At 40.4% G+C, this 22,061-nt stretch overlaps 1 protein-coding gene across 4 annotated transcripts in view; it reads right to left on the reverse strand.

The window, feature by feature from the left end:
- LOC145354025 (triple functional domain protein) overlaps nucleotides 1–22,061 on the reverse strand; it is a 641,321-nt gene that overhangs the window by 305,952 nt on the left and 313,308 nt on the right. For all 4 annotated transcript variants that reach the window (XM_080205115.1, XM_080205124.1, XM_080205134.1 and 1 more), the window contains 2 exons: nucleotides 18,178–18,408; nucleotides 2,807–2,929 (listed from right to left, as the gene is read on the reverse strand). In XM_080205115.1, coding sequence (XP_080061241.1) covers nucleotides 2,807–2,929; nucleotides 18,178–18,408 — 354 coding nt within the window. The remainder of the gene's footprint in view (nucleotides 1–2,806; nucleotides 2,930–18,177; nucleotides 18,409–22,061) is intronic.

Raw genomic sequence — 22,061 nt, forward strand, 5'->3', positions numbered from 1 at the left:
GATCCATTGAAATGTCAGTCTTTACCTGTCCTATATGGGTATGTAATAATGCAGTTAACAAGTCACCCATCTCAGCCCGGCAACAGCACATCCAATGCGGATCGATCTCAACAGGGATCTTGGGTTCATGTCGCACTATCTGTAACCCCCGTGACTTGCCTGGGTTTGCAAAACCTCACTCACTGTGCTGTCTGGAGACAATTCACATCTCTTTAACCTGTGATCAGCGCTCCTTCCACACACATTGTCAGCCACTTTAGGACTTGAACAGCAGGTTAGGTGTAAAGATTCGCATTCTAATCAGTAATCTCTAAACTGTCTGTGCTTTATATGCTCTGTCCGAGGCCAGAACTCTCTATTCACCTGACGAAGAGGGAGTCCCCTCGAAAGCTTGTGAGTTTACCATCAAATAAAACCTGGTGTTGTCAGACTTTTTACTGTCATCAGGGTCATTCAGACTTGAAACATTAGCTCTCTTCTTCTTTCACAGATGCTGTCAGACCTGATGAGATTTTCCAGCATTTTTTGCTTTTGTTTCAGATTCTATCATCTGCAGTAATTTGCTTTTATTCATTTTGCCAATGCTTTCATTGCCAGCCTCCCTCCCCCATTGTCCACAAACTTCAGCTGATCCAAAATCAGCTTCCCATATCCTAACCTGCACCAAATCACCAATTACCTCCGAGTTCACACGCCTACACTGGCTTGCAGTTAAAATGTATTCCCAGTATTTCAAACTTTCCAGCAGTTCAGAATGTGTAAACAGTGACTTAACTACAACCTTTTGTATGGATGATAAATTGTTTCTATGCAAAATGAATGCACGATTTGAAAACAATATACCTAAATTAGTATTGTTGACAGCAAAATTGTTTTGCTACCAATTAAGTATAAAATATACCTTAACGAATTCCAGCTTCAACAGAAGGAAGAAAAAGAAGTAAAGGGGAAAATAATGCCCAAAAAGGAATGGGAGAGAAACAAGAATGTTTGGAGATATGACAGAAAAAAGCAATGGGAAAATTTCAAGGAAGTCTAACAGTGGGAAGGCAGATTAGTCTTCATATAGCTCCAAAGCCTGGACCAGGTCAGAAAACAACGCTAGATGAAAATATAAAGTTGTCGTTGAAATATGACTGTGAGAACTGAACTCAGATAAACAACGTTTGCCATTATTTTTTGAAAGAGAGTTAAGGTTCTCAAAGTATTTTACGTGTTCTATGTTGGCTTTGCACATGCTGGTTGTGGCATTGTGTAAGCAATTTGTTGACATTATTCTCTGATCATGACTCTCTTGAGAAGTTCCTTTATATTTTATTTCAATTTCAACTTAAAAAATATTCTCCTTAAGGACCAACATTTTGAATCACAATGATTCTGACCATAAAGTAATATGGAATGATGGATGCAATCCACTCTATAATGATGTCAGCTACCTAAATAATATGGAGGAAAGTGAACATGCTGGCTTGGGATAAATGAGTACATTTTAAAGCAAATATTTCTTCAAGAGTATGGAGGATACAGTGCAACTACTTATTATTGCATATGGTGGTTGCGGGAGTGGGGGGGGGCTGGAGATCGGGAATTCTGGGACGGGGGAGGGGCAGCAATGTGGGGGTCCCGGACTATCTAGCAAACTGCAATCCGACAGGTCGGAGTCACTGGGCATGCGCAGAGTTCCAGAACTGTCAGACTCTGGCATGAATAGCCCTGGTCACCGAGCTTTTAATGAGACTGACGATTGTGGCCTCTGCAGGGCACGCAGCATGGGAGCTTCGGGTCTGAAGTTGAGCTGTAAAAACAGTCGTGATTTTTACATCAGTTTTCTCACCAATTTAGCACTTCTGAGAGAATCTGCTCCCCTCCCCCATGTTTCTCATTGAGGAGAATAGTGATGTACATATTATGAAAAATTTGCTTCTTCAGGATTATATTGATTTGTCCCCTCTTCTGTAAATTTGCAAAAACATTACCAAAATATTAGAAACAGGGAATTGAAGGTAACTGTATCAATGAAGCAGAAATAGGAATACTTGCTCTGCAAAAATCACTAAAATTTAGTAATAAGAACGTTTCTTGTTTCTGTGCAACTGCTAGTAAATTCAATAAAAATAAAGTATGAAGCAAAGGAAGTATAAACAGCAGAGCTAAAGTTAAAAAGGAATATACAGGTTAAACACAGGACTCTCAAAATACTTGGTACTAAACATAACTAATCTTAAAAAATGTGCAAAATAAAACCAGCATTTATACCCATTTCCCTCAGATATTCAGTAGTCTCAGGAATTTGGTAGAAATTAGAGTTATGCATGGAGGTAGAAATATAGTAGAATTTGAGTCAGAGAAAGAAGTGTGCTGAAAACATGAAATAAAAACATAATTCTGTAACATAAACCCATTAAAATGTTTTACTCATCTTCACAGGTGCACTTTTTAACCTTTGGGGAATTGTGGGGGATGCAGTGGAAAGATTTCCAAGCTGATTATCAGCCCGTTGTGCCACGCAATAATCACACCTTTCTCTGGCTAACAAGTCCACTCGGGACATCTGGTCCAGTAGCAGGCGCGTTGTCACTGCACTACAAAGCCTCCATATTTGTTCTAATAGCATCTCGGGATAAAACATATTTGTTTACAGATATAATTGAGCTCATCTGCATACCCAGCATTCATTGCCGAATTCAGCTAGCAATGCAATCACCAACAACCTTGTGCATCTCTTTGAAAAATTCAAACACACAGCTCTTCGCCCTCCAAACCTGCATGTGTAAGGATATTTATTACAGGCTTTGCGTATCCTCACCTGTGCAACTTCTTCAAAATCCTCATGCCGTTTCTGTAAAGCCCTGGCCCTGTGAAGCGACTTCCCAACTCCAGTGTGTTTGCTGAGAAAAGCCTCTCCGTGATTTTCAATCCAGTCCAATACCTGCAAAATACAACAAAAGCACTGGATCAAAAACACTATCAGATGTTTTGATCAAAGCAATGATCATAAAATGAAAGCAAATACTGCGAATGCAGGAACTTTGTAATAAAAAAAGAAATGCTGGAAAAGATAAGCAGGCCTGACAACATCTGTGGAGAGAGAAACATAAAGTGAATTCTGGTGAAGATTAATAAAATCTCAGTTTTTGTAATAAATGCAATGATCAACTAAGAAAAAGAACATTCTTAATCAGATCAATCTCTTTTTTTATACATCAATCAAAGTTGACATGCTCTAAGACTGCTGTAATGAAGAGAACAAAACAATGCCAACAATTATAGCACAGGACTCATTGGACTGAACTTAATGCTGAGGATGGTGGTCTCTTGAGCTGGAAAGCCATGAGCAACACTCCTGTGGCCGTTCCCCGGAGCCCCTCCATCCACCACCAAACCCACCCCTGCAGGGAGACTCCATGCTTTTACTGGGCTGTCTTCCCACATGAGGAAGGTTGCTTCCCTCATTAGTAGTGACAGAAAGTGGTCCTTAATTGCCTATCTGCAAGCCTCACTTAGTCTCCAGGTGGGAAAGATGACTTAAGTACACAGTGTTGGGAAGAGGACAGGCAATCCAAACCTTCCATTCCAATTCCACACACCACCTACTCCCACCTCCAAATGGCTCCCATAGACTGGATTAAATTCCACCCATACAGTTCAACATAGGAAAAAGTCCCAAACATACTGTCACTTTAATTTGGGGTATTATAAATGATATATTTGCTGAATGCTGGTCAGATCATTGGTACATCAGAAGCATCACGTTCTTGAAAATAAAGGACTAAAGCGCAATGTCACGTCAAACCACAAAGGAAGCTTGATGCAACTATTCTAAAAGAAAGAGCCGAGACAGGAACTGGAACGGAAACGTGGAAGCTTCTTGAAAGTAATTAAGGTACGTTGCTCATAGCATGGCAGGTCCTTGATTAATGAAGCAGAAGCATCAAGGTTGGTTGAACTAGAATGACCAGGTTAGAGCTAAGTTACTAGATCATGTACATAAAAGATCTTCCATATCTGACAAAAAATCACCAGCAAAGCCAGATATCACCAAGCAAAATACATACTGCAACTCAATCTAAGACAGATTGGAGACCTTCATGGAGCATCCTCAAGTTGTGTTTATTAATAGCTTCCTGATGCTCGTGCAGCCACGTTCTACTACCCATTGGGTAATAGTGGGGGATGTAGTGGACGGATTCCCAAGCTGATTATCAACCCATTGGGCCACATTATGAATGCTTCTTCCCTGACTAACAATCACAAAATTATTCCTCATCTAACACAGATTCTGGATATACTGAATTTGTAAGATGAATGGCAATCCTGTTGAGGATAACTCAGAAGAATTTTTCCTGCAGTGGAGATAAGTAAAACGCCAGGATGATTGTCATAGGTGGACTAGCTTCCTATCTGTTTGTGCAGCTGAGTTACGGAAACATCCTTGTAATTTTGGCATACGGTACTCTAGCTCTAGATTAAGCAAAAGAGACCGAGTTTCCTAACCATTTGAGTTCTTCTGTGCTTGACTACTTAAGGTGGAATGTCATTGATTTTAGGAGATCTTTGCAACATGTCAAATCCAAGAGAAGTCCAAAAAAACAGAATAAGGAATACTACATACCTTGGAGGGAGTGCAGAGGAGGTTCACTAGGCTGATACCGGAGATGAGGGGGTTGGACTATGAAGAGACTGAATAGACTGGGTCTGTACTTAGAGTTTAGAAGGATGAGGGGGGATCTTATAGAGACTTACAAGATAATGAAAGGGATGGATAGGGTGGAGGTAGAGAGATTCTTCCCGCTTAGAAAGGATAGCAAAACTAGAAGTCACGGGTAGTTAGGTTTTTGACAGACAAGGGAATTAAGGGTTATGGGGAGAAAGCAGGAAAGTGGAACTGATCCACTTCAGATCAGCCATGATCTCATTGAATGGCGGGGCAGGCTCGAGGGGCTAGATGGCCTACTCCTGCTCCTATTTCTTATGTTCTTATGTACATGAAGTTCCTTGATCTGACCAAGGCATTCAACACAGTAAACCATAAAGAACTGTAAAGGATACTGCACAAATATAATTTCCTTGAAAAGATAATCAGGGTTATCCACTCATTTCATAATGTGAGATAGCCAGTCTGATGCAGAACATTGCCCTATCAGATGACTTTCCTGTCATCAATGACACTGACAGGGCTGCATAACAGCTCTAGTTCTGTTTGTCATCTACATTTCTACCACACTCTCGATTGCTGTTACAGCACAGAACAGGACCATTTGCTCCATTTCGTCCATGATAGCTCCCTGGAGAGTACTCCAATCATTTCCATTCACTTGCTCTATCCCCATATCCCAGTAAGCTTACTTCCCTCAAACGCCCATCCAATTTTCTTTTGAAATCATTCAACATCTCCATTTCTAGATCACTACCACTCAGTATTTCCAGAAAAATTCAGTCTCATGTCCTTGCTGCACCTTTAGCCCAAAACTTATGTCACCATCTAATCATGCATCATCATCTAATGGGAACAGCTTTTATTTGTCTACCTCATTTAAACTTTATAATCTTATCTAATCAAATCTTGCCTCAATCTCATTGGCTCCAAGAAGAACAATCCCAGTTTTCCAACTTAAGCTTGTAATTACAATCCCTCAACCCTGGAACCACTCTGGTAAACTTCTTCTGCACCCTCTCACGGAATCTCACATCCTTCCGAAAGTGGGATCAGAACTGGATGGAATACTCTTAATAATGGCCATTATACAAGTTCAGAATAACTTTCTGCATTTTTATACAATGTTTCTATTTAAGAAGTCCAAGATCCCATAGGTTTTGCTAACTACTGTGTCAATTTGTCCTGCCATATTCATACATGTATGCATATGAATCTTACCTCAATTTATTTAAAGAATGCTATTTAATATATATTGCTTCTCCCTATCCCTCCAACTAATTTGCATTGCCACACCCTTCTCTGTATTAAAATCCATGTACCACTTGTCTATCCATTCTGTTAGTCAATCCTTTTTTTATTCATTCATGGGATATGGGTGGCATTGACTAGGCCAATATTGATAACTCGTCCCTAACCAGGTAGCGGCGAGTCACCTTCTTGAAGCATTGCAGTGCATGTGGTGTAAGCACATCTATAGTGCTGTTAGGAAGGGAGTTCCAGAATTTTGACAGTGACAGTAAAAGAACTTATTGCTTCAAGTCAGAATGCTGTGTGGCTTGGAGGGGAACTTGCAGGTTGTGGTGTTCCATGTGTCTGCTGCCCATGTCCTTCCAGGTAGTAGAGGTCATGAGTTTGGAAGATGCTGATGAAGGAGCCTTGGTAAATTGATGTTCTGCATTTTATAGATTGTACACGCTGCTGCCACTGTGCATTGGGGATAGAGGGAGGAGCGAATGCTGAAGGTGGCAGGTGGGGTGCCAATCAAATGGGCTGCTTTGTCCTGGGTTGTATCGAGCTTCTCAACTGTTGTTGGAGCTGCACTCATCCAAGCAGGTGGGGTGCCAAACAAACGAACTGCTTTGTCCTGGATTGTATCAAGCTTCTCGAGAGTTGCTGCATTCATCCAAGCAAGTGGAGTGTATCCCATCATTTCATCCTGACCTGTGCCTTGTGAAAAAGCTTTGGGAATCAGGAGGTGAGTTACTCGTGCAGAAGTCCTAATCCCCGACCTGCTCTTATATCCACAGTATTTATATGGCTAGTTCAGTTCAGTTTCGGCGAATGGCAACCCCCAGTACATCCAAAGTGGGGGCTTCAGCAAAGGTATTGCCACTGAATGTCAAGGAGAGATAGTTGGATTCTTTTCTGGAATTTATTGGATATGTTCCTCACTGTCTGCCCCAAGTTTGGGATCATGAGCAAATTCTGAAATTTTACTTTACATTCCAATATCCAAGTCATTTATATCCACATTTTTAAAAAAAAACTGTGGTCCCATCCTTAAGTCTTGGGGAACAGAATCCTCTAGTCTGTAGAACAACCATTTGCCACACTTCAGCCCTACAGTTCAGATCCTTCACCACCTGGTGGAGGGGAACAGGCAGATCAGAGAAGCTCCATGTTGGCCTATCCCTGGACCTAGCCAGGGTAGCCATGAGCAAATCCAGTTGAGGGTGGTATGTGCATGCATCATCTCCTGCAGAAATGTTATTTAATTTGATAAGTCTACTTTTACAGTTTGTTTGAGAACAAAAGTGTAAAAGTGTCCCTTTCAAAGGGGGCACTAAACTGGTAATGCCTTAATCATTAAGGAGTTTCCAACAGAAGAATACAGAGAAACCTCTGGCACACTGGATATTGGTTAGGGAGAAAGTAGACATTTGCAATCTTGCACACTGAAAAATAAAAACAACTAGTTACCATAACTCACTGTTTTATGTCCTGAAGTCAATTATTTATTCCACTGCTCCCTCTGCCGCCAACAGGAAGTGCAGCAGTTTCAGCTGCACATACAAAGACAACCTTAGAGCCTGTGACAGGTCCCTATCACAAGGGAAAGAACAATCCTGATCAGATCTTAATCGAGAAGTCTGTGGCATCAAGCAACCTCAAAGTTTCAGGAGAACAGTTAGGTCTCTGAAGGGCAAATTATTGGCTATCCATTGCTGGTGAGGATGGCTCTCTTCCATGAGTCTTAACATGGCCGATAAAGCAGGAGGGCTGTGTGAAACATTTTTAAGCATCGGGAAACCATTGCACATCAGCTTCCACATGTGTCTTGACAGAGTGTAACTTTAATCCAATGGCAAGGAAACCAAGAAATTAGAGGTTTTGTTCTGCTGCAGTCTTTATCTACTGCAATAGCCATTGAAATATTCCAGATGACACATCTTTTCCTGACTGTTCTGCCATAGAGGAGTGAGTTTCTAACAGTCCTTCATAGGAACCAAAAGAGCCCAGGACATAAGGAATCTCAGCATACTTCACCTTGTTTTGATCAACCCTTTCTTACTCAAGTGAGCAAGATGCAAAACCTGTGCTTTCACCCACCCCTCTCCCAGTGACTTAATTTGTAGTATTTTCTATCGGAGTTACAAAATAAGAATTGGTTTAACATCACATATGAAAAAACACCTATTTAGACAGTGAACACACATCCAACAAAGCAACAGGAGAATCTATCATATTTTTGGCTGGAAACTTTTAGTTTTGTTATTCCTTACAGTAAAAACCAATGCAAAATTCTTCCTTGCAAGCCAGTTCTTACGACCTGCAAACTTGCTGATGTGTGTATGCATTGCTGCAACTATTTTCTTTCATTCAATAACCTATTACAAAAGTTTTGGATGGTGCAGTCTATGCCCCAGATTTAAGCTAACTCCTGAGGGAACATATCTGTTTTAAAAAGGAAACTATTTAAGATCTAAAAATAGAACAACCAAAGCAGGAAAGAATTTCAACGCTAAAAACAAAATACTGCAGATGCTACTATCTGAAACAAAAACAGAAAATGCTAGAAAATCTCAGCAGGTCTGACAGCATCTGTAGAGAGAGAATACAGCCAACATTGAGTCTGGATGACACTTCATCAGAGAAATCGTCAGCAAAGGAAATCAGTTTTTATTTATTTGGGGGAGGGAGTTAAGGTTAGGGTTATGGTTGGGGGGGGGGGGGTGTTGTAATTGGACGAAGGGAATTAAGTGAGAACGAAGAAGGTTGAGAAAGGTGCTAAAAGTGTCCATTAACCGATCAGAATGTGAATGGCAGACTGGCATCAAGGGACTGCCTAAGGAGTATGGTAGTTGCCCTGAAAAGCAGTGGCGGGGGGGCGGTGCTGCTGCTGGAATGCAGAAGAGGAAAAATGGAAGTGAGAAGGAAGATGATTTTAAAAAAATGAGAAGAAACAAAATGAAATAAAATAAATGGAAATGGGGCGAAGGTGGAGGAGAGAGTTTGTGCTCTGAAGTTGTTGAACACAATGATCAGTCAGAAAGGCTGTAGGGTGCCTGATCAGAAACTGAGGTGCTGCTTTTCCAGTTCACGTTGATCTTTTAGAGGAACTCTACTATCTGCACCCCATAAAATGTTTACATGCAGAGATCTGACTTTAAGGAGAATATAGAAGAATGTAGGTGACCTCAATTTCATAGTATGCTTCAGCTAAAAAGAAATCCCTGAATCAAAAACCAGCAGCCTGTTCAGTGTTCCAAATGCTTGGATATTTTCATTCTGAGAGGTGCATGAGAATAAGTGAAGGTGACTCAGCTTTTGATTTTTCTCTATCAACAAGCATATATCCCTAAACAAGCTGACATGAACTCTCAACTTGGAACTCCAAACTTCATCTGGCTTTAATCCAGTACGTCAGTGTAACAATGTATTTGTGCTTAGGCCAGTTTGACTTCCAATAGATTTTTTTTAATGGGAAAGTCATCAGTTAATACCACTAATTTAAGAACAAAAATCAAATATAGTTTTATAAATATTTCAAAAATCCGAACAAGGACAAAATAGAAGTGCGTTTTGCTCTAATTTTTCTTGCTCATTTACTGAAGGTACTGATTACTTTGCTGGAGTGAAGATTTGGCTGACTTCTCTAATCCCTAGGTGCTCCAACAACAGGAGCCTTGTCACCTGTCCAATTCACATCAAGTAACTCAGTACACAGTTGGGAATCAAACATAACACAGATTGTAGTTTCGAGCGCCACTTCAGGATTTGAGCACAATACTCTAAGCTGCCATATCACTACAGTACTGAGGGAGTGCTGCATTGTCAAATATGCCATCTTTCAGATGAAACAATACACTGATATCTGCCTTCTCAGATGGACATAACTGATCCTATTGCGCTCAGATAAAGATTATGAATTATCCCTTGTATCCTGGCCAATCTTTATCCTTCAATCAATATCACAGAAACAGATTATCTGATCATTATCACATTGCTGCATGTGAGAGCTACTGCATTTTCCTCATTTTAACAGTGGCTACATTTCAAAAGGACTTGATTGGCTGTAGAGTATGTAGGGAGTTGACTGGTCATGAAAGCACTACGTAGTCTTCTTTTTCATAAGAGTTAACAACAATAAAATAGGCCATTTAGCCTAACCAGTTCATGTTGGCTGTTACACTTGACACAAGCAATTCTTCCCAATCATAAACCTTGTTCCCAAATCCTTTTATCTTCCTTTCCTATATCCAATTATCCAATCTAATCTTGAATTACTGACACGGTTTCTGCTTCAGCTATTAACTCTGTGATTGAATTATCTGCATAAAGAATTTTCTCTTGCTCCACATTTTAAATCTTACGATTAATCTTCTATCAGTCCTCATTCGAGATTCCACAATAACTGCCGTTTTTGAACTACGAATTTTAAATGTTTGCACATTACTGTTCTGTAATCTTTCCTGCATGGCTCAACTGACATTGACTAAAAGCACTCTATTTCCAATAAGCAATTATATCAGATTAGATCCGATCCAATAGATGGTACAGTAAAAAAAACCCAAGGGTTTATAGATCAATAAACATAGATGAATTAAAACCAATGAAGTGCCCTTCATACTCCTTACAATGGAGATGTGTAGGCATACGTATTAATTTATCCACAGGCTTCAATATCTGAAAAGGAAAAGTGCTGAATGGAGTCATGAATTATTATGAATGGTATCCATTTGCTGAAGCATCACAAGATTTGTGTGTTGTAATGGGATCCATATCCTTCAGTTAAAGTGCTTTTTCTAATGCTTAATTTTGAAAATGCAGCATCCAATAATCACAAGCTTGTTCTTCTTGTTGGCAATTTGCCTTATTCATATCTGACATAAAGTAAATACACAAAGAACACAACACAGAGCTCATTTTGTATACAGTTAGGCAAGTGACTGTGTTTGTTTGCATATTTCTTTAATTGATAACAGCAAATTGCTACCACAGCCAATATGCTAGAGAGCACAATACAAGTGCAGCAGACTATGTGCCATTTTCCCAACACATTTATTCATGGTAAACTTCAAGTTTACAAATCAGTATTCTCATTTGGAAATTAACAAACACCTGAAATAAACTGACAAAGTTCCTTCAGCTGATGTACAAGAAAGGCCAAAGCCTTAAAGCATATTAAGTGTATATATCAATTAAGAAATGTGGGTTTATACATGAAGCTTCAATATGAAGATTGAGAAGACTATCATGAATATAGCAAAAATATCCCAGGATATTTCAAATAGAAGATAAGAACATAAGAACATAAGAAATAGGAGCAGGAGTAGGCCATCTAGCCCTTCGAGCCTGCCCCGCCATTCAATAAGATCATGGCTGATCTGTCGTGGCTCAGTTCCACTTTCCCGCCCTCTCCCCATAACCCTTAATCCCCTCTCTTATCAAGAACCCATCAACCCGCTTCTTAAAAATATTTAGCGAGGCAGCCTCCACCACTTCAACGGGCAGAGAATTCCAGAGATTCACCACCCTTTGAGTGAAGAAGTTCCTCCTCAACTCCGTTCTAAACCGCCTCCCCTTTATCTTGAGGCTGTGCCCCCTAGTCCTACTGTCTTTTTTGAGCGGGAAGAGTCTCTCCACCTCTATCCTATCCATGCCATTCATCATCTTATACGTCTCAAGATAAGTATATCATAAATGCCTAAAGTTCACCAATTTGCTGTGCTAACTGAGCTAGCAAAGTACAGTCAACATGCACAGTAAAGTACAAATTATTGCCATCTACTGGCAAGAAAGTAACAACAGTTTACATCTTGGGAAGGAAACATAACTTTGAAATTACTCTCACGCCTCAACTGGGATCTTGGGTTCACGTCACACTGTGTGTAGCCCCCATCATTTGGCCTGGGCTTGCAACGTCAACTGTCCTGCCTTGAGACAATTCACACAATGTGATTAACCATGGCATTGTCTGTACCTGTAAAGACTTAATTACCTGTAAAGACTCACATTCCAACAACTATCTTGCAATTGAGTCTTTGTCTATATATGCCCTGTTCATTAACCCTTAACTCTCCACTCACCTGATGAAGGAGCAGCGCTCCAAAAGCTCACGATACCAAATAAATCTGTTGGACTTTAACCTGGTGTTGTGACTTCTTAACTTGTTCCATATATATTCAATGACCCACAGTTCGGTTGTAGAGTACGCCAAAGACTAGGGGAAGTCTTCACCTTAAATGAGAAACCCTTATTTTTAAACTGCCCCAAAGTTCTAGATTCCCCCCCAAGAGGAAATATCTGCTTAGTATGGATCCTGTCAAGCTGCCTCAGTACCTCAATGTTTCAATTAGATCAGTTCACATCTATCTAAACTTCAATGAGTGTAGGTCCAACCTGCTCAACCTTTGCTCTTAAGACAACATCTTCAACCAAAGAATCCATCTAGTGAACCTTCTCTGAATCAATTCCAGAGTTCACCGTTTCTTGGAGACCAAATCAACACACGGTGGTCGGTGTAATTTTATCAGTGCCTTACAAAGTTGTACCAAAGCTTCCTACTTTAAACTCTATCTCCCTTGCAATAAAGTAAACATTATATTTGTCCTCCAAATTACTTGTTTTACCTGCATGTTAACTTTTTGTGATTCATGTATAAGAGCACCCAGGCCCTTCTGCAAAACAGCATTCTGCAGTCTCTCTTCAGTTAGGTAATATTCTGTTTTTCCATTCTTCCTGCCAAAGTGGGCAACCTCTCATTTTCTACACTCTGCTCCATCTGCCAATTTTTTTGCCTACTCACTTAATCTAACTATATCCCTTCTCAGAGTGATTGCATTGTCTTCACAACTTGCTTTCCTAACTTTCTTTGCACCAGAAGACAATTTTGTTACAAAACAGTCCTTTAACCAAGTCATTAATATAGCTTATAAATAGTTGAGGCCCCGACACTGTGGCACTCGTTAATTTTCCAACCTGCAGAAAACTAATTTATCCTGACTCTGCTGCCTGTCAGTTAGTTAATCTTCTATCCATGCTAATGTACTACCACCAACACCATGTGCTCTTATCCTGTACAATGAACTTTTATGTGGCATCTCACTGAATGTCGTTTGGACATTCAAATATATGACAACTAATTTCACCCTTATACATCCTGCTCAATGAAATCTAATAAATTTGTCAAACACGATTTCCCTTCCACAAACCATGTTGACTCAGTTTGATTGTGTTATAATTTTTTAAATGCCTTGCTCCTACCTCCTACCTCACATTTTCCCAATGTGAGGCTAACTGGCCTAGCTTCCTGATTTCTTAATACAAGTATTACATTTTCAGTTTTCCAAAATCTAGGGAATTTTGGAATACAGTTAATGCATTCACTTCTTATATGATCCTAGGATGCAGGCCAACGCTATTTCCTTTGCTGTTGACAAGTTTGAGGTCCTGCTACAGCAAAAGTAGGGTTGTAAGACATGTAGAGGTAGGTTACTGAACAAATCGACACAGAACTTCAGGTCCCCTACATCTGGTTGTAAATTAGAAGTACTTTTTTATTTATCTCACAAGGAAGATGAAGGTAACTGTACATATCATTTTGTACATATTTCATATAAGGCAACCAAGTATGCCACAAACCCATATGGTCAGATACTAACAAATCATGAATTGAATGCAAACCCTTTCTTTTCGTGCAGAAGATAGAATCAATGAGAAACCCTGATGCACACATGGGTGGCCTGTGTAACTTGCACTCCAGAAAAGCATACTACCTGGAGATATCACCAAGTTCTGTAAGCTGATATGCTTTCCATGCAGAAAATGCCCCTTGCAAGTAAAGCATTTTTAACCTGCTTGATGAAGGCTTACACTGCAAAATTTTGATTGGCCTCTGGTTTCTCTTGGAAGGATCTGGTAACATCAATCTTTGTGCTGTGCCCAACTATTTCAATGCAATTCCATGTGTCAAACTGCAGCAGATTATACAATTGTAACAATATGACTTGTCAAAGGAGTCCTCTATTGCCTCTGTTTCAAGTTCCTGGATTGTAAGAGACTAGGATGTGCAGTAATGGCCATGGGTAGATCACCTCAGGATCACCTGCATCTGGTAGCTTAGCATGCTCTCCTTTATCATTTACAACAAATTGTGAAGATACGGTGGCATAGTGGTAATATCACTAGATTAGTAATTTAAGGGCTCATGTTAATGGTCTGGGGATATGGGTTCAAAACTCACCACAGCAGCTAGTGGAATTTGAAAACATAATGAATGAAATTTGGAATTGAAGGCTGGTTTCAATAATGATGACCATGAAACAATCATTGATTGCTGTAAAAAAAATTTCTGGTTCATTAATGTTCTTTAGAAAAGGAAATCTGCCATTCTACTTTATTGCTGAGAGTCTGGAGTCACGTGCATGCCAGACTAGACTCAAAACCCACAGCAATAAAGTTGACTCTTAACTCCGAAATGACCTAGTAAGCCACTCAATTAATGGGCAAACAGGAATGGACACAAATTGCTAGCCTTGCCAGTGATGTCCACATCCCATGAAAGAACAAACAAAACATCACTTTGTATCATTGAAATGTCAGACACTTAAAGGTAGGAATTTCTTAAACATATTACTTACTGTTCTGAGCAGCAAGATTTGGCTGAATTAACTCTTAATATGGAGGGTGCCCTTAGTGTGAGCGCCTTCACTTGCACTGTAGGGTGGTTACTCCAATCAATCCTATCATGGACAGATACATTTGCTTCAGGTAGCGTGCTAAGGATGAGATCAATGGAGTGTTTGTTTACCTCATATTGGTTCTTTCATCACCTGCTGCAGACTCAATCTGGCAGCTCTATCATTCAGGACTCAGACAGTTTGGCCAGCAGTGGTGCTACTGAACATTCTTGATAACGAACACTGAAGTACCCCACCAAAGTATCCTCTTTGCCTTTGCTATCCCTCAGTGCTTATTCAACATGATGTTTAACATGTGTATTATTGATTCGACAATAGAGGTATTGCGGTGGATGATGATCAGCAGGAAGTTGCCTTATCCTCAACAAAGGCTTTAACTTCGTCTCCCTTGCCTCACCTTAATGAATTTCCAGCATGGCACAACGCTGAGCTTTTCTTCCTGTCATCTTCACTTCCATGCCCCTTTTTAGACCAGCAGATGTCCCCCTGTACAGCAGGCCCTTGCACCATGTTTCGGTATTGTCCCTCTATCTGAACACCTCGTTCTAGCCTCTTCCTCTCATTTGATCCTTCCATTCAGAACTGCCAGCATGACACTGCTGTCTTGATTTCTCCACTCCCTTTACTCACTCTAACCCCCCCACTCTGTCACCATCAGGTCCTTTTCTAACAATTTGCTAACAAGGTTGGTAGTCTTGCTGTCTGGTGAATCTACCTCTATGTTGCACAGCTTTTTACCAACTGTCCAACACTTGCTCCCACCTCCCTCTAGACCGTAACACCACCACTGACATTAAGTTATTGTCTCCAGGATTGTCACCGACCTTAGCTCCTTGGCGATCTACCCTCCATACTTACAAAGTCCCCCAGTCCTGAACAGCACTCTTATATCTCCTTCCAAGATCTACAAAAAGGACTGCTCTCGTAGATCCATCATTTCATCCTGCTCCTGCCCTACTGAACACATTTTTTCCTACCTCAAACCTATTTTCTTCTCCCCTTTTCCAGTCTCTTCCCACCTACATTAGTGACTCTTCCAATGCTCTCTGTCACTTTAACAGTTTCTAGTTTCGTGGTCTTAACCACAGACATCCAATTGTTCTATGCCTCACCAAGACGGTCCAAGGACTCTCTTCTTCCTCGAACAGATGCACAACCAATCTTCATTCATCATACCACCCTCAGCTAGATAAACTTCTTACCCCTTTGTATACCTTTTCTTTTAATTCCACTCCTAGCTATATCTTTATGTGCAACTTGTGAAATACGCCTTGCTCCAGCCCTACTTGAGGCCCTCTCATCTTTTGCTAATACATTGATGATTTATCAGTGCCTTTTTCTGCTCTCGTCCTGAACTGGAAAATTTCACTGACTTTCTGCCCTTCTCTCACATTCACATGATTCATTTCAATTTCTTCCCTTCCTATGTTTCTCTGTCTCCATTTCTCCAGACAGGTCATCAACAAACTATCATTACAAGCCTACTGATTTTCTTAGCTACCTTGACAACACCTCTTCACACCCTGTTTCTAATAAGGACTCTATACCGTTCTCCTAATTTCGCCATCAGCATTGCATCTGTTCTGATGACGCAACCTTCCATACCAATGCCTCTGATACTACCTTTTTTCCCAACCGAGGATTCCTTCTCACCATGCTTGACAGGGCCCGCGACCATTCCTGTCCCATTTCCTGCATTTCTACTCCCACCTATACCCACAGAACCACAAAAGGGTTTCCCGTGTCCTTTCTACCCCATTAACCTTCACATTCATTCACTGCCATTTCTGCCACCCTCAGTAGGATGTCACCACCAAACACTTCTTTCCCTTCTCTTTCAATATTCTAAAAGAACCACTCTGTCTGTGGCACTCTGCTCCACATCTCAATCACTCCCAACATTTCCTCCTTTCCTCTGTCATCTTTCCATACAAGCACTGGTAATGTAACACCTACCCTTTTATCTTTTTTCAAGGCCCTAAACACTCCTTTCAGGTGAAGTAGTTATTTGCATGTCCTTCTTTTAATCCAGTACATTTGTTGCTCACCATGCAGTCTGCTCTACACTGGAGATCAAACACCAATTGTGTAACAATCTTGTGGAATAGCTCTTTCAGCCCACAAGCATGACCTTGACCATCCCACTGCCTGCAGAACAAAGTTCAGCACAAGCTCGAGAAACATTCAATTAGCATCTTCTCTTCAGACTCAAGTTTGAGTTCAAGAATTTCAGACCATAATCTCTGCTCCAGTTTTGTTTCCTTTGCTTCGTGAGTTTCAGTTAACCACTTCGTTTTCACTTGTTTCTCATCATTCTATTATTTACACCTCCTCTAGGCTGCATTTTTTTTTAAACTTGATCCATTGTCACTATTTGATTTTGCACCACCAACTGATCTGATTTCTCACGTCTTCCATTTTATCAGTCTTTCACTTTTCTTATTTTTCTACTCTTAAAACCTATTATATTGCTAACTCTTTCCAAGTTTTAAGGAAAGCCCACATTATCTCCATTTTTCTCTCTCTGCGGATGCTGCTAAATTGCTGGGTATTTCCAAAGTTTTCTAGTTTTAGTTCAAATTTCGAACATCCACCGTATTTTGTTTTTGCATTACAAGGGAGATTTCATTACCCATGTTTGACCAGATGATTGAGAATTCATGGGGGGCAGTGTAACTATTGAGGACTCCCAAGGCCCACAGTCGCCATCTCTGGTGGGTCCAACCTGCCGGTAGGAGAGAACGTATCACAGGGAAATGGTGTTGGAGGAGTCTGTTTGATTATAATTTATGATTCTGTGGGCATGAAATTGTCGGGCTGTTGCTCAACTAGTTTATGGGACAGGTCTCTGAATTCTGGCACAAGTCCTCAGATTTCAGAGATGAAGATGCAAGATCGCTGGGCTAGGTGTGGCTTTGCAGTGTCCAGTGTCTAGACAGTTGTCAAGAACTGTTTAGATACTGGACACTGTTTCATTTTACTAAACTTTTTTTAATATCGTGATCTGGCTAGCTAGGCAACTTCAGTGAGCGGTTAAGAGTCAACTACATTATTGTGGATCTGGACCAGTCTGAGTCAGGGCAGCAGATTTCCTTCCCTGAAGGACATTTTTATGACAATTTGTTGTTACATGGTCATCAGTACTGAGGCTACCTTTTCATTCCAGATTTATTTAACTAAATTTGAATGCCATGGTGTGATTTGAGCACAAGTGACTGGACCACTAGAGTGGACCATTGAAGAACTAGTCCAGTAACATAACCACTATGCAACCATATCCTTTAAGTCACACTCTTCAAATCAGTGGCTTTGGCTAACATTCCAGCATATTATAGATGAGTTGGCTTCCCACAGATAGGAAAGACGTTCAAAAATAAAAAACCTGTTTAAAAGTTCCATTTTGCATTGTTATTTTATAAGCCCCACAAGATGATATACAAATAATTTCTTGCTAATTGTCTGCTGACTTTCCTTTAGAAATTACTGAAAAATGTAATGTATAAAAAAAAGAAAAAAAACAGGTAGTTCTTGAAATATCATTATAAACACTCCATTGCTTTCATTATTTAACTTAAGCTGCAAAACCTATGCACCCACCTGATGCACATCCTGTTGAAAAACACAAAGCTGAAGCCGCTGGTGAAGTCGAACCTTTCGATGTTGCCAGATGTTCTCAAGCTGTCGCTGATGATGGAGAACTTCATGAATAATATCCAATACATGATGAACAGCCTTTGAATAATTGGCTGTTGCCATTAGTGAATCAGCACTGCCAGGGGTTAGGGGTCGCTGGAGTTTATCCAGCAGAGCTTTCCCATCTTGGCTCACCTACACAAGTTAAAACAACATGAAGTAAAAATTAAACCAGGTATATTTTAAAAATATAAAGTGAAATCTAACTGTACGTGCACTTCCCTTCCTTTTCTGAAGGCAGTACTCTGGCAAGATACATTCTACAGTGGATCATTCATCATTTATCAACCATGACAACGAATGCAAGAAATAAGTTTTGACTGTGTCAGACGTGGGCTCGGCTGGCAGCACTGTCATCTCTGAGTCAGAGAGTTATGGATTCAAATCCCACTCCAGGACCTGAGTACAAAAATCCAAGATTTTCACTCTAGTGCATTACTGAAGGAGTGCTACACTGTCACCTTTCAGATGAGAAGTTAAAACAAGGCCCTGTCTGCCTTCTCAGGTAGACGTAAAAGATTCCATGGTACTATTTTAAAGAGAATGGGAGTTATCACTGGTGTCCTGGCCAATATTTATCTCTCAATCAACATCATTAGCAGTTTCAGTTTGTGGGTACATGCTTTGCACAAATTGACATTTTCCATATTACAGATTGAAGAAACTTCAAAAGTACTTTGCTGCAAAGCATTTTGGGACAACCTTTGGTCATGAAAGACACTGTATAAATGCCAACCTGCTGTGCAGGATATCACAACTGAGTTTGATTCAATGTTCATAATGCACATGTTCCTGCAGAAGCCACGAGATAGCATGGGTGTTTGGCTGATTTGTTTTTCCCACTGAACAGGTTCACAGATGCACCTTGGCAAAGGCTGACGAACCCAAAACAGAGTAAGAAGTCTCTTAACGCCAGGTTAAAGTCCAACAGGTTTACCCAAAAGAGAACAGGTGTTCAATTTGAGATTTTCTGGACTGTATTTTTGGTTGTACACCTGGCAGTGCCTTTACTGACAGGTTAAAAGGGGATTAATAATTAAATTTTTGGCAAGATTTCAAATGCACTCTTGTCCTGCTTTATGGAAATAAATTTATAAGTGTATTCACAAATTATTATACAGCACAGTTCCAACTAAAGTGATCCAAAAAAAGGACTTCAAATCAAAGTATTAGATCAGATGAGGCATTCAATAAGATCATGGTCGATCTAATATTGTCCTCAACTCCACTTTCTTGTTTGCACCCCAGAATCCTTAATTCCAGTATAGTTCAAGAATCTGTCCATCTCAACCTCTCTGGGGTACAAAAGTGGGAACATTTACAAATCTCAAAGAAAGTCCTTTTCATCTGTCTTAAATGGGCAACCTATTATTCAGGAATATTGCTCCCTAGTTCTAGATTCCCTACAAGGAGCATCTCTCAGCATTGACTTTTGCAAAGCCTCTCCCTGATAATCCATCCTGTCAAAATCTCTTGGGATCCTGTATGTTTCAATCAAGTCAATAAGATCAACTCTCACACTTCTAAACATAAATGAGCATATGCCCAACCAGCTAAATCTTTACTAATAAGAGAACACTTTGTCCCAGGATCAATCGAGTGAACCTTCTCTGAACTGCCTCCAATGCAGCCGTATCACTCCTGAAATAAGGTGACCAAAACTGTATGCAGCACTTTAGTTGTGGTCTCACCAAAGCACTTTACAGTTCTCTGCTCTTATACTCTCTCCCCCTTGGCAAAAAAGACCAAGCTTTCACCTTCCTAAATTATTTGTTGGATTTGCATGTTAACATTTTGTTGTTCACATACAAGGAAACCCAAATCCACTAGAATGTTGTCTCTCCCTATTTAAATAATATTATGCTTTTCTATTCATCCTACCAAGTATGGAGGCCAGCTCTGCAAGACACAACTTCTAAAGAATTTTGTGCATTGAGGGAAGCGATGACATTTAAATAAAACATGGACAGAACTGAAAGAGAAAGCTAGAGACAACAAGAGCTGAGAGTTGACATCGAAACACAGTAATTAAAATTAATAACTTAAACAAGGTACTAATTATATTCTAAAAAAGGAATGAGATTTTTTTTCTTTGGGACATGGATGGGTAACAGAGATCTGCTGCTTTGAATTCCACGTGGAAGCTTCAAGACATTTCATGTATCTTGGAGGGCCTTGCATCTACGAAGTGTCACCAATTACTTGAGCTGTGCTCAAGACAGAAGGGCGCTTCAGAGTTACAAGTTAACCAGGAAGGACTTAGAGAGCTAAGAAGAGCCAGGAGGGGACATCAGAAGTCTTTGGCAGGTAGGATCAAGGAAAACCCTAAAGCTTTCTATTGGTATGTCAGGAATAAAAGAATGACAAGGGTAAGATTAGGTCCAGTCAAGGACATTAGTGGGGAGTTGTGTGTGGAGTCCGAAGAGATAGGAGGGGCGCTAAATGAATATTTTTCATCAGTATTCACCCAGGAAAAAGACAATGTTGTCAAGGAGAATATTGAGATATAGGCTATTAGACTAGATGGGATTGAGGTTCGTAAGGAGGTGGTGTTAGCAATTCTGGAAAGTATGAAAATAGATAAGTCCCCTGGGCTGAATGGGATTTATCCTAGGATTCTCTGGAAGGCTAGGGAGGATATTGCACAGCCTTTGGCTTTGATCTTTAGGTCGTCATTGTCTACAGGAATAGTTCCAGAAGACTGGAGGATTGTAAATGTTGTCCCCTTGTTCAAGAAGGGGAGTAGAGACAACCCTGGTAATTGTGAACCAGTGAGCTTTTCTTCTGTTGTAGGCAAAGTTTTGGAAAGGATTATAAGAAACAGGATTTATAGTCATCTAGAAAGGAATCATTTGATTAAGGATAGTCAACATGGTTTTGTGAAGGGTAGGTCGCCCCTCACAAACATAATTGAGTTCTTTGAGGAGGTGACCAAAGAGGTGGATGAGAATAAAGTAGCTGATGTGGTGTATATGGATTTCAGTAAAGCATTTGATAAGGTTCCCCACAGTAAGCTATTGCAGAAGATAGAGGCATGGGATTGAGGGTGATTTAGCGATTTGGATCAGAAATTGGCTAGCTGTAAGAAGACAGAGGGTGGTGGTTGATGGGAAATGTTCATCCTGGAGTTCAGTTACTAGTGGTGTAACGCAAGGATCTGTTTTGGGGCCAATGCTGTTTCTCATTTTTATAAATGGCCTGGATGAGGGAGTAGAAGAATGGGTTAGTAAATTTGCGGATGACACTAAAGTCGGTGGAGTTGTGGACTGTGCAGAAGGATGTTGCAGGTTACAGAAGGACATAGATACGCTGCAGAGCTGAGCTGAGAGGTGGCAAATGGAGTTTAATGCGGAAAAGTGTGAAGTGATTCACTTTGGAAGGAGTAACAGGAATAGAGTACTGGGCTAATGGTAAGATATCTGGTAGTGTGGATGAGCAGAGAGATCTTGGTGTCCATGTGCATAGATCCCTGAACGTTGGCGCCCAGGTTGTTAAGAAGGCGTATGATGTGTTAGCTTTTATTGGTAGAGGGACTGAGTTTCAGAGCCATGAGGTCATGTTGCAGCTGTACAAAACTCTGGTGCAGCCACACTTGGAGTATTGCGTATAGTTCTGGTCACCGCAATTATAGGAAAGATGTGGAAGCATTGGAAAGGGTGCAGAGGAGATTTACCAGGATGTTGCCTGGTATGGTGGGAAGGTCTTACGAGGAAAGGCTGAGGGACTTGAGGCTGTTTTCATTAGACAGAATGTTAAGAGTGACTTAATAGAAGCATATAAGATCATCA

This window comes from Carcharhinus amblyrhynchos, chromosome 2, assembly GCF_965287045.1.
Source record: "Carcharhinus amblyrhynchos chromosome 2, sCarAmb.v2.hapA, whole genome shotgun sequence".
NCBI lineage: Eukaryota > Metazoa > Chordata > Chondrichthyes > Carcharhiniformes > Carcharhinidae > Carcharhinus > Carcharhinus amblyrhynchos.